Consider the following 26,874-nt stretch of genomic DNA (forward strand, 5'->3'; position numbering starts at 1 on the left):
TATATATTCTTATGTGTGTGTGTGTGTATATACATATATATATTCATTCCTTTATATACACATATGAATGAATTGTCAAAAACCAAACTCAAAGTTAGGAAAATGTGTTCAAATTAAAAAATTTTTAGTTCTAGAAAATGAAGGCGGCATATATATTTCCCTTGTTCTTAAATTATCAAGTCTGATTCTGGGAAACAATATTTCCCAAAAATATCCAAAAATCAAGATATTTATATTCCCACCTGAGTATACTCTCTAAAGCAGTGCTGTTTTCTGTATCATACAGGCAGATGCCATTTTTAAAATACCTCATATTTTGTTTGAGAGTCTAGATCAGTACAATAGCCGTGTGTGCAATGTCCCTGTGCACAAAGAAGCCGTACCTTCTACTCCTAGCACCACACACAAACATACAGAAAGCCCTCATTCGTTCAAATTGATATATCTAATTTTTACATGTGTGCAATCATATATATGACTTCTGTAAATACACCCCCACGCATTCTCCTTCCCTCCCTCCCTTTCTTTCTTTGCTTAGTTCCCCACATTCTCTGTCTACCCCTTTCCCTGCCAGGAAAAAAACAATTTCTCTCTCTAACTAGCAGCTATATTTACGTCTTCCTTTACCTAGTTTACAGACATCTGATTATATTTGTATATATGTGTATATACATATGTATATATACGTCTTTAAAATTTTTTAAGCATCATTTTTCTTCACACCTTAAAAAAAATGTAGCCCTGGCTGTCCTGAAATTCACAAAGCAGAGCAGCTGGCCTCTAACTCACAGAGATCCACCTGCCTCTGCCTCCCAAGTCCTGGAATTAGCAGCATGCGCCGTCACTCCTAGCTTTTCACATCTCGTTTTTATATTGCCTTTTTTCTTTAAGACTCACAAATGGGACACGAAAAAAGAACTTACAGGAATTCCACCAGGCCATCTGATAAGGAGGACGACGTCAGAGTTCTCATCTTACAGCTAAGACAGTGAAGTCTTATGAATCTTAAATGACTTGTCCAAGGCTCAGGGCTAATCCGTGGTAGGGGTGGGATTTGAACCCGTGAAGAATATGCTCTCAGCCATGAGACTAACTCTCCCAGTGAGCACCACAGGGAAGTAAAAGCGAATGATGCACACACACTATCAAGCATGGGGCCTCTCAGGACCCTGAGTTCAGGGTTCAATCTCTGACGAAAGACCGACTCCATCAGCTTCTCAAGTAACAGCTGCCCATCTCCCTACTGATTGTGCGTGGGAAATCACCCTCCGTCGTGTGCCATGTGCCAGGAGGCCTCAGTGGGCAGGAACAAGCTCAGGATCCTCCACAGAAGGCACAACCACACTGGACCTAGACCTCCCAGTTGGAAGGGAACTACATTTTTCCTATCATCAGTGCAGAGTGATCAATAGCTCTCTCTACAAAAAGATCCCAACTGGGGTCCTGCAAAGGCCCACCCTGCCAGGCGAGCACACCTCCACAGATCAATTATTCCAATTGAGTCATCTTCTCAACACGGCTTGCTGCAGCCACCGATGCCAGTCATTCCACGAATGCCAGCCATCTTGCCTCTCCATCCTGCACCCCTCCCTCCCCAGCTTGCTAACTTTATGTAACCTCACACACATGTAACTTTGCTCACTGACCTCGATTCTGGCTTCTCCGTGCCCCAGACACTAAGTTCATTGAGACACATACATCTCGTCCGTTTATTCGCTCCGGCACTCCAGTGCCTAGAACAGTGGCACACAGATGCCAAGCAAATATTTATCAAAGGAACTGTCCCAATGCCTGCAAAGCCAGCATTAACCTGCTCAGGCAGAGCCTGCTGAGCCTGTAAAAACAAACACCACTGCATCTGCCCCCTGCCTCCTCACTGTCCCTCTGCTCCCCCATGCTCCACAGTGGCAGTCCACGTCAGGCTCACCACCTAGGACCTGCCACAGAATAACACAGGTGCGCCTATGAGCTAACGTGGCCCACTTGCTAATCTCATTGTTTGGCTCTTACACTCCGTTATAAATCAAATCAGAACAGTAAGGGAGGGAAGCAGGAAAGGAAAAGAACATTGAGGTAGGCATTGGAGAAACACAGTCTGCCATCCAGGCCTGGTCTCAGACTTCATGGCACTCCTGTACCATGGCTGATACCACTCTTCCCATCAAAATTACCTTATACATCATATACATACGCAAAAGCACAGATCATAGAGTGTCTCTGTGTATCTGTCAGACCCCAGGTCCAAAGCACATGTGTTTCAAATTCAAATAACTTCATAAACAAAGCCATAATTCACTCTGTTACAGAGAAACACACACACCTGCATCTGTTACTGCATGGTCAGAAATAAGGGAAGGATATCTTTGTTTTTATCAGATCATCGATAGAAATAGATATCAAATCACAAAGTTTAAAACAAAGTGGAGAGACTGAGGGATGGCTTGCTGGTTAGAAGCACTTGCTAATATCACAGAGAACCCAAGTTCTATTTCCATAATCAAACTGGGAGATTCACAACCACCTGGAACTCCAGCTTCAAGGGATCCAATGCCCTCTTCTAGACCCTGGGCATATGTGTACAGAAATACATGTACCCAGAAATATACATATACACAGGGGAGGGGAAGATACTCCTATTAAAAATAAAAAATTAAAATCTTTAAAACCAAATAGATATGAAGAGGGAAACCCCTTCCTTATATTTATAAAAAATTCAATGAAAAATAATTCTAAGAATCTGCTATATGCCAAGTAACATGACAGCACTCATACTCTTCGGTTTCAGTTAATATCACAGAAGCTAGACAAATTATAGGCCAATCTGAAACCTTACAGCTCCTGCTAAAATATCTAGGCCAACTGAAGAACCTTGAGGAAAACTGACATGTCAATCCCACACGGGAAAATGAGCCCCACCAAGGCTCGCTGCCTCTCTGCCACGGGACAGCAAAGTGAGATGCTGATTGTTCACAGAGCCAGACTACATCTCCCTGTGGGATCCACACACTATAAATATCTAAAGAATAAACCGCTGAGGTATGGGGTTATTTGTTACAGCCTCACAACCTGTCCCATCCTGACCTTTAATCCCAACAACAGAGATGGAATGAAAAGTCAGAATCATTGGGCACAACAAAGCTCTCAGAACAGAGACGACAGTGAAAAGCACCTTAACATGTCTGAATAAATACACAGGTATTCATGATTATAAGACAAACAAAGTCATTTCTGAGCCAGAGGCTGCTGGTCGTTTTTCACAGGAGCCATCTGCTCAGATTTCCAGCCTTTCATCTCCACCAAATCCTGATGGAGGGGGAGGATGAGACACATTGTACCCACACACGAACCTCTGGGGAAAAAAATTAAGAAGAGGAGAAAATTCTAGAAATCAATGATGATGCATTACTGACCTTCTGGACTGTCGTGGTCAGGTCCAGGCACAGCTGAATGATTTTGTTCTTTGTCACAGAGAAATCCGTGATCCCTGTGAATGGAGCCCTAGGAAGGAGCAGAACTCTCTTTACTGAGGGGCCGATGATGGAGAAAGAAATCCCTGAGCGTCCCACCATAGATGCTGGCACACATGGCTATACTACAGGCTGGCTTATCTTTCATGATGCTATTTCTTCTCAACACATAATATAAAGAGATCTGACCCTGAGAACCAGCTCATCTATTATAAGGGGCCATACACATTGCCAAGAGAGAAGAGCAATCAATAGTAGGATCCAGTTAGATCACCTATGACCCACAACAATCACCCCATGGTAAAATATTCTGAAAGACCCTGGAAGTAACTAGCAGCTGTCCAGTTGGATGCAAGGCCTACTCAAGAGAAATGATGTCATGCCTGACACTGTAAACTTAGCCAACTACCTGTGACTGGTGAGGCCATGGAACCCAGAGGAGAACCCACTACTGCAGTCTCCTAAGCCAGTATAATCTCTTACAAGCCAGCATAAGTGCATTCAAAGTGCTTGTCCTTAAACCCTCAATAAGCGCAGCTCTTGACCCTCATCAAATAAGCTTCTTTTACAGAAGACAGAAACCAATAGAGAAAACCACAACTGGTCAAAATGCAGAGATCAACTGATCATGGGGTACCTGCCCCCAAGTGACTCGCTGTCAACACAGCACCTACAGCTAAGGCTCAGGGAAAACTGGAAGAGGACACAAAGGGAGGGGTATGGAAGGGAGGGTGGATCTAGGAGAAGCTAGCTGAAGGGAGGAATGGGGGTTGAATACGAACAAGACACACTGTCTGAAAATCACAAAGAATTAATAAAAATATTGCATTACTTTAAAAAAATCAGGAATCTGAATAGGGGGAAAAAAAGACAAAAAATACAACCGAAATGAGCCAAGCCAAGTCCACGAATGGCTTCATACCAACCACATCCTCCAGTGTTAATGTTTAATCTCAGTAAAAAAACCTCTGGCAGTTCCACTCCCTCTGAACTTGGGTTCATTCATTCCTGCTGTTGACCTTCAGAGTAACTTCCAAAGGAGCCCTAAGATCTACCTCTGATCTATGACCCCTGAATTCCAGAGAGAGGGAACCCAAGGAACAATGGTTTCTCTTCCTGAGGCGGAGTTGAGGCTTCTGAGCATCTCAGGCCCTCCAAGAGCCTCAGGAAGCTTTGCACCACAGCTCACCGGTCCAGCCAAGCCAGCAAGGCCTTGGCAGCGCCAATAAGCTCAACTACAGAAGTCAGGAACTCGTTGGGGGGCTTGCGGGACGTGTTCCCATCGTAGGCTGGACTCTTCCGCCGGCTACTTATGTAATTCTGCAAGTTGTGGGAAGATGCTCGCAATTTCAGAACCAAGTTCTTCATATTGTCGGTTTCAAGGCCATAATTCTGTGGGAAATAAAATCAAAGGAAAAGTCTAAAACTATCAGCAATGTCTGAACTTTCAAATGACTGAGTAGCTGGAGTAACTTACCCCATGCCCACAAAATCCTGCCCACTCCACCCACCTTCCCACAAGCTAGCCTTGACTCTGCTTTTCCCACAGCCTCCTCCCGCCCCAAGGGTATTTACCCTCCCTAGAACCTTATCTCAAAATGCTCTTGGTGTGGCTAGAAGCAAGGAGAGGCCATTTCTATCACTCAGGGCCTGGATAAGGGCAGCTGCCCCCTCCAGGACTCCTGAGCACTTAGTTCAGAGCAGATTTCAGAGAACTGATGTGTACTGGGACAACTCTAGAGAGGAGAGCATCCCATGTGGATGCTAGCAAACACACACACACACACACACACACGCACACCAGATTTCAGATGCTTACTCCCCAGATATGACATCCAGGAATCTCTGCCGAACACGTCATTGCATGTGTTCTCCGGGAGTAGAATAGTGCCTTCCAGTTACTAGCCTCTGACTTCTGTCCCATCTGGACCACGGGCCAGGCCAGGACTCTGCATGCCCCTCACCACAGCACCACAGGTAAGGAAGAGATGGATTCCCAACAGAGGGGACTGAGAAAAGGCCACACAATCAGTTCACAGGAAATTTAATCTGTGCTTTTGGAACCCTGTTAACTTATCTGCCTGCTTAGAAACATTAATTTCAGGCTAAGGGTACAGCTCAGTGATAGAACACTTGTGAAACACACTCTGGGCCATCTCAAGCACCACAATTAATTAATTTTGTGTAGCAATGTTGTCTTAGGCTGTAGTAGGAGCGGCGGGCTGTGTTCCCGCCCAGCTCCTGCACGGCTAGCTTTATACCCGAAATAATAACACATAAATTATATTCTTTTAAACACTGCTTGGCCTATTAGCTCCATCCTCTTATTGGCTAACTCTCACATCTTGATTAGCCCATTTCTATTAATGAGTGTAGCACCACAAGGTGGTGGCTTACTGGGAAGGATCATAACCTGCGTCCATCTTGGAGAGGAGAGCTATAGTGTCTGCCTCACTGCCTTCTTCCTCCCAGCATTCAGTTCTGTTTACTCCACCCACCTATGTTCTGACCTATCAGGCCAAGCAGTTTCTTTATTAATTAACCAATAAAAGCAACAATAGACAGATCACCCTCCTCCATCATTAGGCCCCCTTTCAGATAAAATAATAATAATAATAACCAAATTTGAGGCAATTTTGGGGATGGGGAAGAATACTGTATTTTGCTGTAAATACATGTACCAAATCAAAGTCTGATCATTTTAGCAAAGAAAGATATTCCTGGAGATATACGATACTGTTTCCATAGAATTTCAAAGACAGGACCTGGTGCCATTTGGACTCTAGGCATAATATATTTGACACTTGCTGTATGTCTAGAACTACCTGACTCGTGCCCCCTGCAGCCCCCTGCGGCTGGCGAGTTCAGTGTCTCTGTGAGGGTTTCTAAGGCTGTGATGAAACACCATGGACAAGAGCATCTCAGAGCTTATAGTCCATCATCCAGGGACGTCAGGACAGGAACTCAATCAGGGCAGAAACCTGGAGGCGGGAGCTGATGCAGAGCCCATGGAGGGGAGCTGCTTACTGGCTTGCTCCTCATGGCTCACTCAGCCTGCTTTCTCAAAGAACCCAGGACCACCAGTCCAGGGGTGTTACCAACCACAGTAAGCTAGATCGTCCCACATCAATCATGAACCAAGGAAACGCCCCACAGGCTTGTTCTCAGGTCAGTCTGGTAGGGATATTTTCAACTGAGGATCCCTGTTCCCAAATGACTCTGGCTAGTGTTAGGTTTACACAAAACTGGACAGCACACTGAGTGTCCATATCTGAAACGCTTGGGACCAGCCACGTTTTAGATTTTAGGTGGGGTTTAGGATTTTGGAATATTTGCATGTACGTGACATATCTTGTGGGTGGGACTCAATTATAAACATAAATGATTAATTTTTAATTTCTATGCCATAGCCTGAAGGCAATCACATACGGTATTTCTAGACTGCCCATGTCTTGACTATGACCCCGACAGGAGGTAAGATGAACAATTTTCACTTCTCTGAAAGTTTCCCAGATCTCAGACGGTCAGATCACAGACACGTGACCTGCATTACCACTTTAAAGCTGAAAACACCAAGGCCCAAGAACGGTATATCACCGGATGACACAGGCGACCAAAGACAAGGCTAGGATTCCAATCAAAAGACAGCACATGAGCCCAGGCCTTGGCTCAGAGTGCTGTGGACCTCCGCTTCCTACCACCCTGCCTGAGGGAAAGTCAAGATACATGAGATCTACACAGGATGGATAACAGACAAGAGTAAGACAAACAGACTGGGTATGCACACATCATACAGAAATCAGGAAGCTGAGGCAGGAGCATGGACAGTTTGAAGCCAAGATGAAATGCATGACGAAGGGAGGGAGGAGAGAGGGAAGGAAAAAAATGAGGGAAACCTAGTAACTCCAGACCTAGTACAAACTAACCAAACATGCCTACTTCATGAAAGGTTTATGTTCTAAAGTTATGATCTAAAGTATCAGGATGCTTCGGAACTGGCTCTAGCCCCCTGTTCTTGGGGACAAAGAGGGGATGATTATACATAATCTATACATGTAAGCACACACATATTTAGATGAAGGGGACGCACCATATGAAGGGGAAGGCAAATAAAGTAAGCCCACACTAGCCCATCATTTAGAAGTTTGCAAAAACTTCCTTTTTCAGCAAGAAATGATGAGTTAATAACAAGGTTTCAGCTTTAGTGAAAAGGACTTTAAATGAATTCTATGGAAGTTTAAATTTGCACTGCTTCTACTTTCTGAAAAAGTCTCAGGAGCTAGAGAACGGACTTGTTGGTTAAGGTGAATGGCTGCTCTTCAGAGGACCCAGGTTCTAGTCCCCACACCCACATGGCAGTTCACAACTTCTGTGACTCCAGTTCCAGGGATCCAACACCTTCTTCTGTTCCCTGTGGGCACTGGGCACACAGGCAGACAAAACACCCATACACACAGAACAAAAATAAATTTTTTAAAAGAATTAATTTCAAAAACTTAGAAGGGGTGGAAAGCTGTATCAGCAGTTGAGAGTATACACAGCTCTTGGGGAGGGGCGGAATTTGCTTCCCAGCACCCACACCTAGTGGCTCACAACTGTCTGTAACTCCAGCTACAGGAGATCTGACACCTCTGGACTCCACAGGCACCTGCACCCAGGTGCACAGGCCCCACGCAGGAACACAAACAAGGTTTTAAAAACGAAATCTTTTGTAACTTGAAAATTTTAGAAGGTATTGAGCCAAATTTTAAAAATTTGTACAGACTTTAAAAGAATACAAATTTCAAAATCTTTCCCATCTTAATATCAAAATTCTACCTAAATCTTACACTCACTTATTTTTCTCCTATCACTGGCTTTCCTAAAGTCTACAATAAAATTATCCTCATTCAGTGGGGGAGAGGAAGCACAACAGGCTTCCAGCATGGCTTTTAGTTTCAAAGCCTCACAAATGGATGGATAAAGAGCCTACAAGACGCAGCTTGTTTCGGAGGCTTGTCTCTGGGATGCCAGGGAAGGCTCTCTCATTCTGTCAATTAGCCTGACAACTTCTATCAAGACTGTTCACTAAAAGCAGGAGTGGCTGGTGTTCTGCAGCCAACGTAGCCACAAACGTCTTGGAATTTTTACTCCTATATGACACTTCCTTCTGGAACTCAATGAAGATTAAAATACATTTTACTGTTGCCGAAGACTTTGAACTCCCTTCTCTTGACAAACATTAAAATAGAATAAAGTAATAAAAAATGAGAGGTGCGTGTTTCTTATGACTGCTTCTTTCCATTTTCTGCTGGGTTGGTTCTGATTGGTCTCCTTCCTCCAAAATAAATCATAAAACTAGAAAAATGAGGAAATGCGTGGACGCTTGAACATAATTTTGGGGGTGGTTTTAGAAGACAGGGTTTCTCTATGTAACAACCCTGGCTGACGTAGAACTTGCTCTGTAGACCAGGCTGACCTCAAACTCACAAAGATCCTGCCTCCTGAGTGCTGGAAATAAAGGCATGTGCCCCCACGGCCGAGCGTGAGCATAGTTTAAAAAGAGGCAAAGATGGGGAGAAGTCCCCTCCCCTCTGCCTCTATTCCACAGAGAAAGAGAGCCTTCTTGAACGGTGTGCCTGGTAAATGGTGACCAATGAATGACCTGAGGGGACACAACACGGCCATGTGCTATGGTGATTCACACAACGATGCCCCTGAGCCACAGACTTGGGGTGGCAACACTCAATACTGGTGCTGGCTCCAACCCTGCTCACACCCCATCCTCCTTTAACCTTAAAAACCCCATCTTCCACCTCCATCCTCAGGAAACCAGAACTTCACCGACTTTGCAGGGAGTGGAGATCTCCGTTATGTTTCTTACTGCATATTTCTGGCCAATATGGTCCAACCCAACCTCACACAGTTCTCCGCTCCAATATGGTGGCCGCTGCTACTCGCGGCTACTGAGTACTTTCGACTTGAGACAGCACAAGGGAGAGATGACCTTTTAATTTTTAATAATTTTAATCAACCCTCACATAAGCAGCCAAATGTGATAAAGCTCCCTCATGAGAACAGGATAGGTACAGAGGGAGGGGGCCTTGAACTTGGGATGCTATCCCCTCCTAACCCTTCAGCTACATGATTCTCCAGCTTAGATAATTCTTCTCTCCATTCTATCCATCCTTATCGTTGCTCCAAAACCTGCCAGGGATCCCAGTGGAAACCCCCACCCCGCTGTCCTTTCTTAATCCCACTTCTGTTCATTTCCTGCCCATTAAAAAAAAAATCAACATCCACTTCAGCAAGGTTGCCTAGAAACTTTGTTCTAGCACCAGGGCCAACCACAGCTCCACACTGCTGCCCAGCAAATGAGTTATTCAAAGCAAAACATTCTCACTCACGTTGCCATCCAAAGATCATTATGGCATCAGATTAAATAAACAGTCTAACTATGCTGTGTGATAACAGAATTTTATGGAAGATTGTGTGAAGACTAAAGATATTTAGTCTTTCTCCCACCCAGAAAACACACACACACACACTTTCACTGCTGACTCTGGGGGCAGTCACCCCGCATTCCCCTGCAAGGCAGTCAGGGTCCACTACTATGCAGAGTAGGTCTCCAGTGAGACTGAGGTCATAGCGGGGTCCACAGAGGAAATTAGTAGGAAATTGTAGGAGATAAAACACAGCTTCAGGTTCTGGCATTGGTCCAGCTTTGTTCGTTTCTGGTGCAACGTTTTAAGAAGTAGTGAAGGGGGAAAGAACGAAGAGTCCATGCAGGGGCGACAGCTGTTTCTCCTCTCCCTGACTCTCACAGTGTGCCTGCAACCGTCCCGTCCTCCTCGCCGCCCTCCTTGCCATCACACTGTGGGTGTCAAAGCAATTCGCTAGCCCTCAAAGAATACTGCGACGTGGAAGAGACCACACAATAGCCCAGAACATCCTCACAGAGACGACTGCAAAGCTGTGCCTCCCACGAAGTTTAACAGAAGTAAACTTGAGCAAGGTTGGCTCTGAAGAGCAGACAGTTTTAATCCTCGGGCACACACCCTCAGCAATGCGGAACACCCACGTACATCCACAGCCACGTCTAAGGTGAGAGCTACTGCACAGACTGGGGAGCCGACACCACGTTCCCCCAGGGGTCACAGAAGGAGTAGCCTGGAGCGGAGCCAGGATTAGGATACAAAAATCCTGCCTCCCAGGCCAGCACTCAGACCACTTGGCCACAGTGTCTCCCTTGTGGCAGCTCATTTATCAACCACAAATAATTTCCCCATTACTTTCCTAAACAAGAGCGGAGCATCTCGGCGCAGAAGACAAGGCGCTGCCCATTTAAAGGAAAAGAATACTCACAATGTGGCGAGTGTTATATAATCGATGGAATGCAGACCGGCGATGGCAACGTCACCGCACACATTCGTTCCCACCATCCCGGCTGATGTAATTGTATATCCCCTTGGCTCGGGTTCAGAGTATTATTAACTCAGCCTGAAGGCTGGGGAGAGCATCCAACCCTGACAGATAAGTGAACACCTTCCTAATCGTGGCACCATGACGAGAGACCTGAGTCCCACCCGTGCCAGCCAGTCTGTAAACAAATGTCCTTACAGGGGTTTTAGGCCACATCCGAATAAATTACTTCAGAGACATAGGTACGATGCAATTATCAGGACTTGGGCCGAGTTCAAACACCTGCCATCCAGAACAAAGTTCACAGTCCTATCCATCTAGCTGCCTTTTTTTCTTTCTTTAGTTGTTATTCCAAGAACAAACATCAGTTATTTAAACAGCGTGAGTATCTGTGAAACTCACAGTGCTTTTTATAGTAACAGAGGCAGACCTGAACGTTAAGCATTTCTCATTTCAATTTAGAACATGGCATCTTCATTCACGGCTGTCTCCATCATTCTGTGCTTTATAAAAGATTTGAAAATAAGGATAATAAGACTTTTTTTTAACAGACAACTCTTTCCTGTATATGATGAGACAGTAAATGCTTCAGGCTTTGGAGGGACATGTGGTCTCTGTGACAGAGATTCTGTCCCTGAGGCACAAGAGCAGCCTCAGATAATAAATGCATCAGTGACTTGAGTTCTAATAAAACTTTATCTAACAGACAGGGGTGCGATGTATACCTGCTATGTGGGTACGGGAAAAGGATGAGGATGAACAAAAGGATCCATGGGCCATCAAAGATGAAGAGACTCGGGGGGGGGGGGAGGAAAAGGGGGGGGGAGACAAGGGGGGGGAGAGACATAGGGGAGGAGAATCGACTAAAACACACTTAGTTTAAAAACATCATGCTATCTAACACCTTGTATGCTAATCTTTAATGCATGCATGCATTCATTCATTCATTCACTCACTGGGGGAAGGGCATGGGAAGACAGCTCAGTTGGTAAAGTACCTGCCTTGCAAGTATGAGGCCCTGAGTTCGAAGTCCCCACACAGGTAAGATTGCCAGGCATCATGTCACACACTGCAGTTCCAGGAGTGGGGAGGTGGGGACAGAAGCATCCCCGGGACCCTCTGGACAGGTCACCTACTCTGAATGAAGAACTCCAGGCCAGTGAAAGACCCTGTCTTGAAAGTGGAGAGCATTTCCACAGATGACAGAGTTGTCTTTCAGCCTCCACACACAAGCACACACAGGTGTGTGCACTTAACACGTCTGTGCACCCTCACATATACACACACACGCAGAAAGAAGTGAGCCAGCCTGAGCTCATGACTTATTATCTGCCAGCCTCTCCTCTAGCAGGTGCCTTGCTTGCTCCTCTAACTTTCCACTGAGGCAGATTCTTCTCCACGTGTTAAAAGTGTGAGGATGGGCTGAGCCCCATGAGGACTGGAGAGACTGAGGGCCTAAACAAAGTCACCACAGAACAGGGCCCCTTCTCCCAGACTAACCAGTGCACAAAGAAGGTCGACCGCCTCCAACACCAGCTCCTGGTGGCCAATCCGTGTGACCCCCAGTTCCTCGAGATCCTGGTGGGAGATCTTCAGCAGCTGCTCCCCGTCAATCTTCTCCCGCTCAAACTTGTGGACATACGGCTGCAGGCAGTCATCCAACCCTACAAAAATCAAGTGTGGAGAGCCTATTATTGTCATGAGTACCCTAAACATTGCCCGCGTCTCAGTCTGTCATAACCACCATCAAATACGGTGGCTGTCAGTATTAATCCATTGTTAACTACCATCAAATACAGTGGCTGTCAATATTGGATCATCTTGCGCATGTTCCCCTGGATGGGTTCCTGTGACACCGTCTTATCTCAAACAGATTGGACCTGGCGCTGCAGACTCTCGGATGGACCTAGCACAGCAAGACTGTGTGACAGGTACTTCCCATATCCTGTACACTCAAGGGATAAACACCAACCCATGCTGATTTGAAATATGTCTGTACTATCCGTTTGCTATCTGTTGGCTAAGCAACCCTTCTCCAGGGACAGCATCCTTCCCCCAGTAGGCTTGCCAATCAAGATGCTGGCCACTGCGGTTGAGACATGGCCAGTTCGGCAACAATACTCCAGTGATAGATTCAGGGACAACCAAGTGACTTAAGTGGAGCCAATCATTATCTTCCTTGATATGTGAGATGCGGATACAAGAAAACAAAGCCCAGTTACAAGTCACAGGACGCAACCTTGGTAGTGGGGCGGGCACTTCTGGTCAGTTATCTGAGACTAAATCCATTAGAGAGAGCAAGAGAAAACGCTCCCGTAGTGACCTGTCATGGTGTCCTGATCTGACTCAAGACTTTCCCACTAGATCGGAAATAAATTCCCTGTCTAGCTTAAGCTTGTTTGGGTTGAGTTTCTGTCCTTTGTAACTGAGGGCTATGTGGGGAATCCAGGATATTCTGGTGAATATGGAATACAGAATAAGGACAAGGTATCAGCCCCAGGACCAGGGCATTTCTCCAGGTCCAAACACGACAGCAGGTTGTATCTCGTCTTAAAGCTCTCACAAAGCAGCTAAAGAGAAAAAGACAAAGAGGCTTGGGAATCTGTATTTCTATACACAGAACTCCCAGGTCAACTTCTTATCATGGTTTTATCAAAAAAAAATCTTACTCCAAAGCAATCAACCTCATTAAGGTTCGGCTTAGTAGGAAGTCCATTAGTATTTCAAAAGGCGGTATTTAGAGAAGATGAAAAGCAACAGTATGTATAAAATGTCTTCCCTGAGCCCAACACAGACACATGCGGATGGACACGTGTGTACAGCCTTGGAGATGTGCGCTCATCCCAGCTGACCTTTTTTAAAAATGGTGTCACATGGGTGGGTGTTTCTCTAAGCTGGAAAGAGTATACACAACGTCCTTCGTTCATTTCCAGCAATGCTCGAGTCCCTAGGTACTAACATCCGACGGTGACACTAATCTCTATCTCTGCCCCACAAACTTCCACCACCGTCCTCCTGATAAGACACAGAGAGAGACGGAGGCTCTGAGGCTTATTAGGAGCCATGAAATACAGGAAGGGAAGACAGCGAAACCATCTATGTTCCTAAGCAGACATCTACATCAGATAGGCTGTGTCCCCGCAGGAATGGTGGGGACACTGGTGTAAACCCTGCCACTCCAACATCCTTGAGTGCTGTCTAGCATGTCTGTTAGGGGCAGTGGAGGTTAGGAGCACCAGCAGGTACTGAGGCAGATGCCCCATCTGGGGTCAAAGGCCATCCCAGCACTGGGGCACCAAGTGTCTGCTGTCTACCAATGGATCTACCTGTAGCTGGAAACTGACAAAGGCCAAGACCAGAGACAGCCTCCTAGTCACCCTGTCTTACTTTGCAGATGAGGAAATGAAGACTCCCAGCAGGCCTGTAAGCAGCCACCATCAGGCGTGGGGGAGATGCCACGGGAGGATGGCTGCCTTTGTTCCACTTCAGCGGAGGCCACAAACAGAAGTTAGAATTAAACGAAGGCCTTCAGGCCACAAGCCTTGCTCCTTCATGCTCTGCCTGGTAAACCAGGCATTATGACACGGGATTATAAAAAATTCTTCTCTGGACACCTCCTAAATAAGCGGTGGAGTCTAATTACAAAGCCATTAGAGCAGTCCAATCACAGACACGGAACAGCCATAGAAGGTTCTTCAGTCCTCAGTGGACAAAAATGGAGGACACGAAGACAAGCAACTGTAGCATTTCGTCATCTCTAAGGCTTTTCATGGGCAATCCCAACACTCTCCTCTCTTCCAAGGTGCCGTCTCTGGCCCACTGCTAAACTTTAAAAGGATGCTTCATAGTCATAAAGATTCAAAACTATCGTGTTACAGTTAAACTGTGTGGAGGCTGAATGGCCACGGGTTCTCTGACACGAGAGCCCAGGCAATGCACACAAAGCTGTCTTATTTCACACTCAGCATATGCATAATCTTTCTCCCTGAACAAAATAAGAATGATCCATGGGCCAGTGGGGCTACCAGGAAAGACTATTACTCAAATCTCAGGAACAATGCTGACAGATTGCATTAGTTTGTAAGAACAAATGAGTTGGATCATCAAAATTGTAATGAAGGGCTAGGTTCAATCTCTAGCACCACATAAAACCAGAAAGATGAAGCACACCTGTAAACCACGGCATTCAACAGGTGGGAAAAAGAAGGAAGATGTCCAATCGAGACTCAGCTGTAGAGTAGTCTGAAGCCAGACGGAATACATGAGAACCTCCATAATGGAGATTTACAATGAAGAAACCATGTACCATGGCTACTGGGTAGGTAGTAACCCCTGAAAAGAAAGAAGCGAAGATAAGACTAGAGTTCTACTTAAATTTCCAAAAACCATAGAGGAAACAGAACTTCAGAAGCAGAACTGCGACCCTAAGAAAGTGTCTGGGGGCACGGAGGGGGTGGGGTTACAATAGACGGATCATAACGCACATTCTAGAGCCCAGGCTACAAAACCCAAAAGTCATCAACCGAAGGAGAGAGAACAGCGAACATGGCCTTGAGGCTTCTAAAGGAATATGAGCAGTCTGAGCTCAAGCCATCAGGAGTGCTGAGAGGCAGGATTATCAAGTGCAGGCATCGTAAGGACAGAAGCTATCATGGCTTACACATTTTCCTGTCAGGCGGTACACTGAATAGCCGAGTCTTAAATAGCACTGCCACCGGGCTGTATTATCCCAGCACACCACGGCCTATTGTTCATTTATCCTATTGTTTGGAATACAATTACACATTCACGAACAGCTAATTTAAACTATTACGTAGCCCACAGGAGAGGGGCTCGGACATGCGTGAACTGATCCAGCAGCTTTGGAGCTTGCTGTAAGCCGCTCTTCTGCTTCGCTCAAGCGATCAATCCCGTCTTTGGGGGATTTATAAGGGACATGTAATTAAGTAAAATTAAGTTAAGCACATGCCATTTATCCAAATCCAATTAAGCACACAATAAAATGTGAAGAAAGTGGGGGGGGCGGCAGTGGTCTGACCCCAGCTCCCTTCTAACTAGCCTGTCTCCGAGTGACTCGAAACCTCATTTCTAAGGAGCTAACACCCCCCTGTATAACTATAATGAAAACTAGACGCCAGTGTTTATTGTTAAATTGGAAAAAAATGACTTGTTTGAGTCTCCAACTTTCTAAGATGTGAATGAAGTTGCTGGCAGACACAGACACAGTCAAATGCTTAGGTGGTCCCCTCTAGAATAATGTCAACGGGAGAGGGGACATCTTAACAGCCCATGTGATGACCGTATCCAGAAGGTATCCCCAAATTTGGAAGCTTATAGTTGGTATTGTATAAAAATACTCTGCGATATATATCAGCACATGGACAGCACAAAAAGAGGCTTCACTTTGTTGGAAGCTTGCTCCAGAGGCACAGAGCATCCGGTGGGGTCTGGAGGGGTAGCATTCCACCCGTCTTATGGCTAAATGGCATCCCGTCTGATATATCCCACTTACCCGTGAATGAGAAAGTGAGTGTGCCCCCCATTTGATTAGGAACTTTTTAATTCATGTATTAATTCCATCCAAAGCTTATTATATTCTTCCATCTTCTCATCCTGGACTCCTAAGGGTAAAACACTCCCTTTGCACTTCCTCCAGAACCTACAGTGATGCGCACCAATCCCAGTATTTCGATCTTTCGTCTCTCTTTCAAAAACGAACAACTTCGAAACAAAGAAATAAAGCAGTCCTCTGTGAACACTACATGTCTCGAGAATAACCAGCTAGTACCTCCCACTTAGGCTCCGCCCCAGCCTTCTACTGGCTAAAGTCACACACACACCACACACACACACACACACACAATGGCCATTTCCAAGGACCCAACAATTGTCAAATGCCATGAATAACCTGTAGCCTTTGTCATAACAAAAACAACTCATCTCTCCTGTCCCCATCAGTCACCCGTCTGTCCCTGTGTTCTGTCCTCTCCCTGACCTTCTTGGCCTCTATGACAATCCTCTGCCCCCTCCCTGCCTGGTACCCTGATAACCTGTGTCCATACAGACCTCTCTACCATTTACTAAACCTTACAACATGTTTCAGCCTCAGCCCATCTAGACTCTTCTTAGTGGTGATATGCAGGATAGTGGATGGGGTGGAGCGGGGTGAGGTGGGGAGTGGGACCAGCAAGAACTTAAGCTCTATCTCCTGCTCTGTAGGAAGACTAGGTTTTCCAAGTGGCAGATTAAGAAAACACAAGAATGTTACCTATATTTCATGGCCCAAAGACACCAGAAAGAATTTCAGCTTTAGGGCTAGAGAAATGGCTCAGAGGTTAAGAACACTGGCCGCTCTTCCAGAGGTTCTGAGTTCAATTCCCAGCAACCACATGGTGGCTCACAACCACCTATAATGAGATTTGATGACCTTTTCTGGTCTGCAGGCATACATGCAGACAGAACACTGTATATATAATAAATAAATAAATCTTAAAATAAAATAAAATTTAAAAAAAAAAAAGAATTTCAGCTTTACCAAGCGGACCCAACTATGGCACGCACACTTGATGTGTAAAGTTCGTATGTGCTTGGGAACATGGGACCAAAGAGTTCCCCTACACTGAGAAAGAGGCAGGCTAAACTGCCTGGCTTCCTTCCAGCCCATTATAATGTTTGTGACTTGCTTATTAACACAGCTAGATTTTGTCACACCAAATCCTAAGGAGATTCTTACAGTTGTGGCTATATATCAAAGTTAATATGAAGCAAGCTAATAAAAAAGTATCAGAATTGGGCTAGCAAGGCTGCTCAATAGATAAAGGCATTTGTCGTCAAAGCCTTATGACATGAGTTCCATCCCAGCGACCCAAACAGTGACAGGGAAGAACTGATTATATAACAGGTTATCTTCTGATTTCCATGGCATGTGCAGACCCACACACACAAACATAAACATGTATACACCCAACAAGCGTTCTCTCAAGAATACTCATTTTGATGAATTCACCAACAGTACCAATGGCATCACTCTCAGCCCAGCAAATACACCCCAAGGCCAAGTCCATGGTGAGCCTGTCTCCTAAGTAATGTGTCAGTGGAGCACGGCCATGTTTCCCTTTGCATGTTGACTCTGGCAGCTTCTGCACAGCAGCAGCACTGAGCGGTGCACCAAGGCCAGGCGGAGCCTGGGAGCCTGAACTCCGCACTGCCTGGCCCTTTGTAGAGAGAGTCTGCCGCGGGCATTCACTGCAGCTCCCAGCATTGAGACATGCAGGGTGGTGATGCGCCAGCCGGGCAGAAAAACAGACCCAGCCAGTCTATCTGAAATTCAGTGAACCCAATTTCAGTCCTTTTACTACGTCTGAGAAAAACACTTATCTATGACTACAATGAGTTTTTAAAGATCTGAACATGTTCCAGAAGATTCCCTTTAACTTGTCATTTGCCTAACGTTATCTACCGAAACATAATTTGCACACAATAAAATCTGCCAATAATCAATATGCAATTTGGTGGGTTTTGACTGGTGTGTACAGTCAATGATCCACATAGCCTTCATGTTCTACTATGCATTTTCCACTTCCCTAATAACAGTGCCCCTGTGCCCTTGGCTAGCTCACAAAACCAACCTGACTGGCAATTCAGATTGAACGCCACATTACCTAAGTGACAGGGTGCGTCCCAGTTCCTGGCACCTCAGCTGCAGGTCCGCGAGCATGCATTAATCCTACATCCTCACACGCAATAGTCACATCTCTGGTCTGACCAGTCCCCCAAGAGGTTGCTGACTGAAGCTACTCTGAAGAAAGGAGACCAGGTCTGAGCAATGAGTTGGAACCTCTGAGCACTCAAGTCTAAGAATGAACACTTCTACAAGACAGGGGAACCGTGGGGAGCCGTATGGACAGATTACCTTTACTTCTATGGGGAAAGCAATCACCCAAAACCTAAATTCCAAACATTCTCAGAGCTAATAAAATAATTAGCAAATGAGTGAACTTAGTCTACAGAAAAAAAAATAAACACCTAAAACTGTTTGAAGGAGCCAGGCTTTCTACAGAGTCACACCCTTGTGAGCTGGCTGCCACGCCTTCCCTGCTGAAGCAGAGACTGCATCCATCTGTCCTTCCCTCCCCAAGCAGAGGCTACCAGACACATGCTGGAGATGTAGCCCTGGAAGCTCAATGAAAAGTCACCAAAGCTTTTTCTTTTGTCCACAGAAGGAACAACTGGTTACTGAAGCAGAGGAACAGTGCAAGTCATTTTTAGGATACCAAGTTGGGATGGGGAAAAAAAAGATAATGCTACCAATGAGATAAACGTTTGGAGCCACAGCCATTAAGGAAAGGCTGGCTCGTACATCACGGAAGAGTTACTAAAGCCACAGCACGCAGTCAACCGCTTGAACTTACAAGGTCAAGTGCAGGGAGAGCAAGTGTCAAGACACTTGGTCCCCAAAGCAAAGTCGGATTCACACTGGTGACCCACATCCTCCAAGGCTAATGTCACTCTGGAGACATCAGCAGAGGCAACCGCCCTTTGGGACTCACTACGTAAGACAATACATACTTGAAGAAAATACGACACTGGCAAACACATCCTTCCACACAGGATAATTGAGAGGACAAAAACCTTAGCTCAGCATTCCCATCATCCATCCAGAACAGATACTCAGGGATATGCCGGCACTGAGGTTTCTGACCTCCTGGTTAATGATTCTCCTGAACATTATCACGGAGAAACAGCTGCAAAGGTGCGGCTCCTCACACCCAGACTACCCAACCCAAGTAGATTCAGCACAGCCTGCCACACCAGGAAATGGCCTGTCCTCCACCTCCCAGCACCCCCCAATTCTCCAACACCCTCAATCTCCCAGCATCCTCCTCTCCCCCAGCATCCTCCTCTCCCCCAGCATCCTCCTCTCCCCCAGCATCTTCCTCTCTCCCAGCATCCTCCTCTTCCCCAGAGTCCTCCTCTATCCCAGCACCCTCCTCTCCCCCAGCATCCTCCCTCCCCCAGCGTCCTCCTCTTTATCTAAGTGACTAAAGAGAACTACTAACATGCAAATCAGTCAACTACAGTGTCAATGGTACTAAAGAGTGAATGAGAATTCAGACTCCATAAGCAACGCTCAGTGTGCAGCCATGAGCCCTCTTCCTTCAGCCCCTCATCACAAGATGTGTAATGAACTCCAAAAATAACACTGAGTTGTAGGGATAAGCCCTCCCCTTGGGGGCGGGCTGCCCTCAGGCGTATGTTTACTGATATAGTGCGCGGGCAGAGGCTGCGCGGGCCCTTCCGCTTGCTCTCCTGTTTCCGCTGGCTACCCCGCTGGAACCTTGGTTTTGTGAGTCTGTTTTGTTATTAAATTTGTTTAAATATCAATTATTGGTGATTTATTGATCCGACCGCTGCAGTTGGCCGCCCAACGTGGGGCACAACCCCGCTGTGTCTGCAGCAGGTCAGGCACACAGGCTGCTGACTTCCCCCGCCCGCAGCCGCGCGGCTCGGGACGCGAACGCGGCCCCGAACGCGATCGCCTTAGCCACTCCGCCCCCTCCGCCTCGGGTGACGCCGCCCGCCAGGCTCCCGCCGCAACCCCGCAGTCCTCGGCACTCCAGCGCCCGCCCGCTTTAGGTTAGCAGGCACGGCTTTGTTCCGCGCACCTCCCCCACCGGTTCTAGGCTGCTGCGGCTCGCAGGCAGCTCTTTGTGTTCCTCTCGCAGAGCAGAGGACTTAACCCCTCCCTCTCTGCTTTGACGTTTGGAACCGAACAGGGAAGCTTAAATATTCGCGGTTTTACAACACAAACCGCCACATTGGGCCCCAAGGGGTCATTTGTATAAATTTCAGTCTTGAGGTTCATTTCAGATCAATTCTCCACGTGGATTCAAGTGGACTCTTTCGCCACCTCTGGCAGGAACCAGTCATTACAGGTAAAAATTTTTTTTTTCCTTTTATAAATAAAATGTCTGATAATATCACCTCTTCCAACTTCCATAACCTTTTTGAGTGTGCCATGTGGGAGATCCTACAAGAGGTGTCTAGCACCCCACATCTATGGATCCTTCTGGGATTAGTAGTTTTCCTTGGTCTTAAGTGGTTTGACAACAAAAGTCTGATAGAGTCTTTAAGAGACGAATCCAGGATTCTTAAGGCAGAGGTTGAACATCTAAAAACTATTGGAGATGAATCCAGGATTCTTAAGGCAGAGGTTGAACATCTACAAACGATTAAGCATGACAATGATCTTCTCATGAATCAGTTTAAAGTTCTACAGGAAGAGAACAGAACTTTGTTTAACAAGACAATGGTGACTGAAAAAAACTTAGAAAAGGTTCAGGCTGATATTAAGGAGAAATTTATTATTATGGAAGAAGGAACAGCTGATTTAAATCGTAAATTTCATCAGTCACTTTCTGAAGGGACTGAAACATTATCTCAGAGAATTAAATCGGTTGAATGGGAAAATCAACTTTTGTCTAAAGCTTATGACAGAGTGGTGGAAAGATTGTCAATACAAGAAGGCACGGTTTATGCCATAAAAATCATGTCCAAAGATGAGAACTTATCTCTAACGGACAAACTTCATACTTTAGAATCCTCAATGAGGGCTTTGGAACATAATTCTGGACAGGAGATACAGACATTGCAGAAGGCAATGGTGAATAGAATTGAAAAGATTGAGGAATTTCTAAATTCTGATTCTGATGAGGAAGAACAAACGGTAGAAAGGAAAGTTTTAACTACATCTGTGGGTAAATCCCTCCGGGACAATTTCCACAAATCTCTATCTACACCTCTACCTGCCTTTCCAGTAATAACGACAGAGAAGGTGATTGGTTCCAAAAACCCTAGGATCCTTAAGGAAGATACATGGGAGCCTGTCCGTATAAATGATCTCAAAGAAATTAAACAGGCTGTCACGGCTTTCGGGATGCACTCCTCTTTTGTTAAAGAGATGCTAAAATCTTGGGCCATAATGAGCAGACCAACGCCTTTAGACTGGACCCAGATGACCTCTGCAGTCCTTGAGAGTGGGACGCATTTAAGATGGAAATGCTTATTCAGGCAAGAGGCTAGACTTTTAGAACAGCAAGAAAAGGCGAAGGGAAGTGACATCTCCCTAGATAAAATTCTAGGTGAAGGACTCTTTTCCGATCCTCAGGAACAAGCTAATTTGGATGAAAGCATACTCTCCATATGCACTACAGCAGCCTTAAGGGCTTGGGACAGGGTACAAGACCCAGGACAGAGAATGGAATCATTTGTTACGATTAAACAAGGTCAGAGAGAACCCTTTAGTGATTTTTTACAAAGACTTACTAAGGCTGTACAAATAGGGATACCTGACCCTGACACAAGACGTATAATGATTGAGTCTTTGGCTTATGAAAATGCAAATGTGGAATGCAAAAAGATTTTGGGGCCTTTAAGGTTCAGATCAGCACCCTTGGAAGAATGGGTCTTGCATACACTGGATGTTGATACATTTGATTATGGCACTGAAGCATGGGTAGAGGAAGCAATTTCCAATGGTAAAAGGAGACATCAGAATACCAAATGTTTTAATTGTGGCAAAATGGGTCATATGAGAAGGAATTGTAAACAACGGACCTTCAGAAACAATAATAATGCGTCTTCTAGAAATAACAGAAATAGAAGGACTCAGCCTTCAGGTTTATGTAGAAGATGTGGAAAGGGTAGACATTGGACGAATGAGTGTAGATCTACAAGAGATAGACAAGGAAACCTGATACAGACGGGAAACGTGAGAGGGGGGGCCTCACAGGCCCCCATGGCAAACATGGTCCAGTCATTTCCAGTTTCTGCAGAGAACGTGCCTCGTCAGGACAATTAGGAAACCTCATGCCTACTGTTACAAACGATAATGAGCAGAAAGATGAGTTACGTGTGTTTTGGCAAACTTCTATAAATGATCAAAGACCTAAGCTGAAAGTGTGTGTAAATGGCATTTTTATTACTGGCCTGCTGGACACAGGTGCTGATGTAAGTATCATTACCCCAGAATCTTGGCATCCAAATTGGCCTCTTCAGAATGTAAATGTTCAGTTCCTGGGAATTGGAACCCTATCTCGAGTAAGACAGAGCACGAGATGGGTTGAATGTATAGGGCCTGAGGGACAAATAGGGAAATTAAGGCCATATGTAGCCAGTATTGCAATGAATTTATGGGGTCGTGACCTATTACAACAATGGAATACCCAAATTAACATTCCTGCTAATTCTAGAGCCTATATTTCTGAGAATAATATTAAAAGATATTACAAACGGAGAAAACCGGCCATTCGGGCCGTACAAGAACAAACAATTGAAACTCCTTCAGAGATACCAACAGCATTGCCTCTAAAATGGTTGACTGAGAAACCAATATGGACAAAACAATGGCCTCTAGCTGAGGAAAAGTTACAGGCTTTAGAACAGCTGGTACAAGAGCAATTAGATGCTGGACATATAGAGGAATCTACCAGTCCTTGGAATTCTCCTGTATTTGTGGTTAAGAAAAAATCAGGTAAATGGAGAATGGTGACAGATCTCAGAGCTATCAACAAAGTTATTCAACCTATGGGTCCTCTGCAATCTGGAATCCCTTTGCCCTCTTTATTACCAAAAGGATGGCCTCTTATAGTTATTGATTTAAAGGATTGTTTTTTCACCATACCTTTACAAAAAGAAGATAGAGAAAAATTTGCCTTCACGGTGCCTACTTACAACAATTCTCAACCTTCCAAGAGATACCACTGGGCCGTCCTCCCCCAGGGTATGTTAAATAGCCCCTCCTTGTGCCAATATTTTGTGAACCAACCATTGCAAATAGTACGCAAGAAGTTTCCTGAATCTATAATATTCCACTACATGGACGACATCTTGTTATCCGATTCAAACATGGATACCTTGAACAGACTGTTTGAAGAAATAAAGATACTTTTACCTAAATGGGGATTGCAAATTGCTCCTGAGAAGATACAGAAGGGAGATTCTGTTAATTATTTAGGTTATAAAATAGGTTTGCAAAAAATTAAGACACAAAAGGCACAAATTAGGAGAGATCGCTTACGGACTCTTAATGACTTTCAAAGACTGTTAGGAGACATTTCCAGTCTACGACCAACTATTGGGATAACACCTGATCTAATAATTCATCTGAACAAAACCTTGGAAGGTGATAAAGATTTAAACAGTCCCAGAGAATTAACAGCTGAAGCAGAAAAGGAACTGACGATGATTGAGGAAAAATTACAACAGGCACATGTGGACAGGGTGAATCCAGAGCTCGATTGTATTCTCGTCATATTACCATCCAAAATTTCTCCTACAGGAATTTTAATGCAGAGAGATGATATTATCTTGGAATGGATCTTTTTACCACATAAACCAAGTAAAAAACTGAAAACTTATGTGGAAAAAGTCGCCGAGTTAATTATAAAAGGAAAGCTGAGACTTCGTCAATTAGCAGGCATAGACCCAGCAGAAATTATAGTGCCTTTCACTGCTGATGAACTAAAGAAATTATGGGAAGATAATGAACCATGGCAAAGAGCTTGTGCTAGTTTTTTGGGAGATATTAATAACAATTATCCAAAAAGCAAGAGGCTTAACTTCATAAAGAGAACTTCATGGATCCTTCCTCGAATCGTCCGTGATGCTCCAATAACTGGAGCCCGTACATTCTATACTGATGCCAATAAAACAGGGAAGGCAGGTTACAAATCGGAAGACTTGGGTAAGGTGGAACAAAGTCCTTATGATTCTGTCCAGAAGGCAGAATTATATGCCATTCTTATGGTGCTAAGGGATTTTAGAGAACCTATTAATATAGTTACTGATTCGCAATACGCAGAAAGAGTTATTTTACATATTGAAACTGCTGAATTTATACCTGATGATACAGAACTAACCTCATTGTTTATCCAGGTTCAAGATTTGATCAGGAACAGGCTCTGCCCTATGTACATAACACACATCCGATCCCATACGGGTCTGCCAGGTCCTCTAGCACAAGGTAATGCAGACATTGATCAGTTATTGATTGGTAGTGTGCTACAAGCCTCTGAATTTCATAAAAAACATCATGTTAATAGCAAGGGTTTGAAGAAAGAGTTTTCTATTACATGGCAACAGGCTAAGGAGATTGTAAAGAAATGCCCTACTTGCTCTTTCTATAACCAAACGCCACTGCCAGCAGGGGCTAATCCAAAGGGCACCCATAGGAATGAAATCTGGCAGATGGATGTGTTCCACTTTGCAGAATTTGGCAAATTGAAGTATGTTCACCACACCATTGACACTTATTCAGGCTTTCAGTGGGCAACTGCTTTAAGTTCAGAAAAAGCTGATTCAGTAATCACTCATTTATTAGAAGTCATGGCTATCATGGGTATACCTACACAAATAAAGACGGACAATGGTCCTGCTTATGCCTCTAGGAAAATGAAACGGTTTTTTGACTATTACAATATCAAGCATGTTACAGGTATACCATACAATCCTACAGGTCAAGCAGTCATAGAAAGATCAAATCGAACTATAAAAGATATGTTGAATAAACAGAAAGGGGTGGAAAACACCCCCAGAAATAGGTTACATAATGCTTTGTTAACCTTGAATTTTCTTAACGCTAATGAGAAGGGGACAACGGCTGCAGAAAGACATTGGATAATGGAAAAGTCTACTGAACTAAATCAACCAGTTTATTTCAAGGATGTGCTGACCTCACAATGGAAACCAGGAGATGTGCTGCGTTGGGGAAGGGGTTTTGCTCTTATCTCCACAGGTGAGGAACAATTGTGGATACCGACAAAACTAATAAAGGTTCGGTATGAAGAAGAAAAGCCATTTGGAAAAGATAAATAACAATTCTTTCACAAGGTTGGCGAGCATACTGATGGTAAGGAATACAGATAGGTTGGGGGCAGGGTTCTTTTCTTATCTCCACAGGAAAATATTGATCTTCAAAGACTTTAAGGGACCCTGAATATTTAATTACTGATGGATGGATAATAGTTACGACCTACTAAGGATCAACTAACATTATATACATACCGTAAGTATTGATTTTTTATATATTTATGTATATATGTTTTTTGTTTTTTGTTTTTGCTTTTCCTCGTATCTGTGTCTTTCTTTATATGTCAGTATATGTCCTTGTTGTTAGTGTCTAAATTTCCCATAACAAGCAACAAATTTTCCTACAGTAATTTTTGAAGTTTCCAGGATGAAGATGGGGCCCCACAACATCAACTCAACCTGGTTTTTATGACGTCATGAATATATTGAATATATTTTTTTTTTTTTTTTTTTCTTTTCTACGTGCTAATAATTTTTTTTGGTACCAACTGCACAAGACAATTTCGAATGGTGCACATTTTTTGACGACACTCTGGCCGGACCTTCTCAAAGCGCTCAGGGACTAGTTATAATTTTCTTAGGCCAAAGGTTAATTTGGGAATTTTACCATCATTTGCTTTCACAGGAGCCCCTAAGGAGAACATCGCCCCCATGTCAGCTTGAAGCAATCTTAGAGGACGGCGTCCCCTCCCCCAACAGAGTTTGCCCTCAGGGTTAGGGACATCTTTTAGTGGTTGGTTTGGGGTTGAGGGGATGGGGAGATGTTTTATGGAGTTAGGGGTATGTTAAAAAAAAAAAAAAGGGGGGTTAACTGGTTTGATGGGATGATTGGTATTTGTGAGTTACTGTTTTTAGAAAATTGTATTGGTACTGTTTCCTGTATATTGACATATTGAATATTGAATGTGAGTGTTCCTACCTCTATTTTTGTATAAGAGTATACTTATATTGTATTGATACATCTACCATATCACAATGTACATTTCTACCTCTGATACTATTTATGTAATAACATTGTTTACATTTGATATGTAATGACATTGTTTACAGATGAAGATCATTGTCTTCATGTATTGCACAGTTGTTTATTTTTTTTTGTCTTCAAGTTAGATAGGTATTGAGAATTTTATGTTGTTCA

The 26,874-nt window shown here is 44.5% G+C and overlaps 1 protein-coding gene across 2 annotated transcripts in view; it reads right to left on the bottom strand.

Moving 5' to 3' along the window:
• Positions 1–26,874, bottom strand: part of Cnksr3 (CNKSR family member 3) — a 100,839-nt gene that overhangs the window by 28,408 nt on the left and 45,557 nt on the right. Inside the window, exons 2-4 of one of the 2 annotated variants that reach the window (XM_050135818.1) lie at positions 12,369–12,532; positions 4,657–4,859; positions 3,411–3,498 (exon numbers count right to left, since the gene is read on the bottom strand). In XM_050135818.1, the coding sequence (XP_049991775.1) occupies positions 3,411–3,498; positions 4,657–4,859; positions 12,369–12,532 (455 nt within the window). Of the gene's footprint in view, positions 1–3,410; positions 3,499–4,656; positions 4,860–12,368; positions 12,533–26,874 lie in introns of those variants that run through there. The other variant, XM_050135820.1, reaches the window with a different exon arrangement.

Source organism: Alexandromys fortis, unplaced genomic scaffold, assembly GCF_014885135.2.
Source record: "Alexandromys fortis isolate MF-2015 unplaced genomic scaffold, M_Fortis_MF-2015_v1.1 scaffold_23, whole genome shotgun sequence".
In the NCBI taxonomy this organism is placed as follows: domain Eukaryota; kingdom Metazoa; phylum Chordata; class Mammalia; order Rodentia; family Cricetidae; genus Alexandromys; species Alexandromys fortis.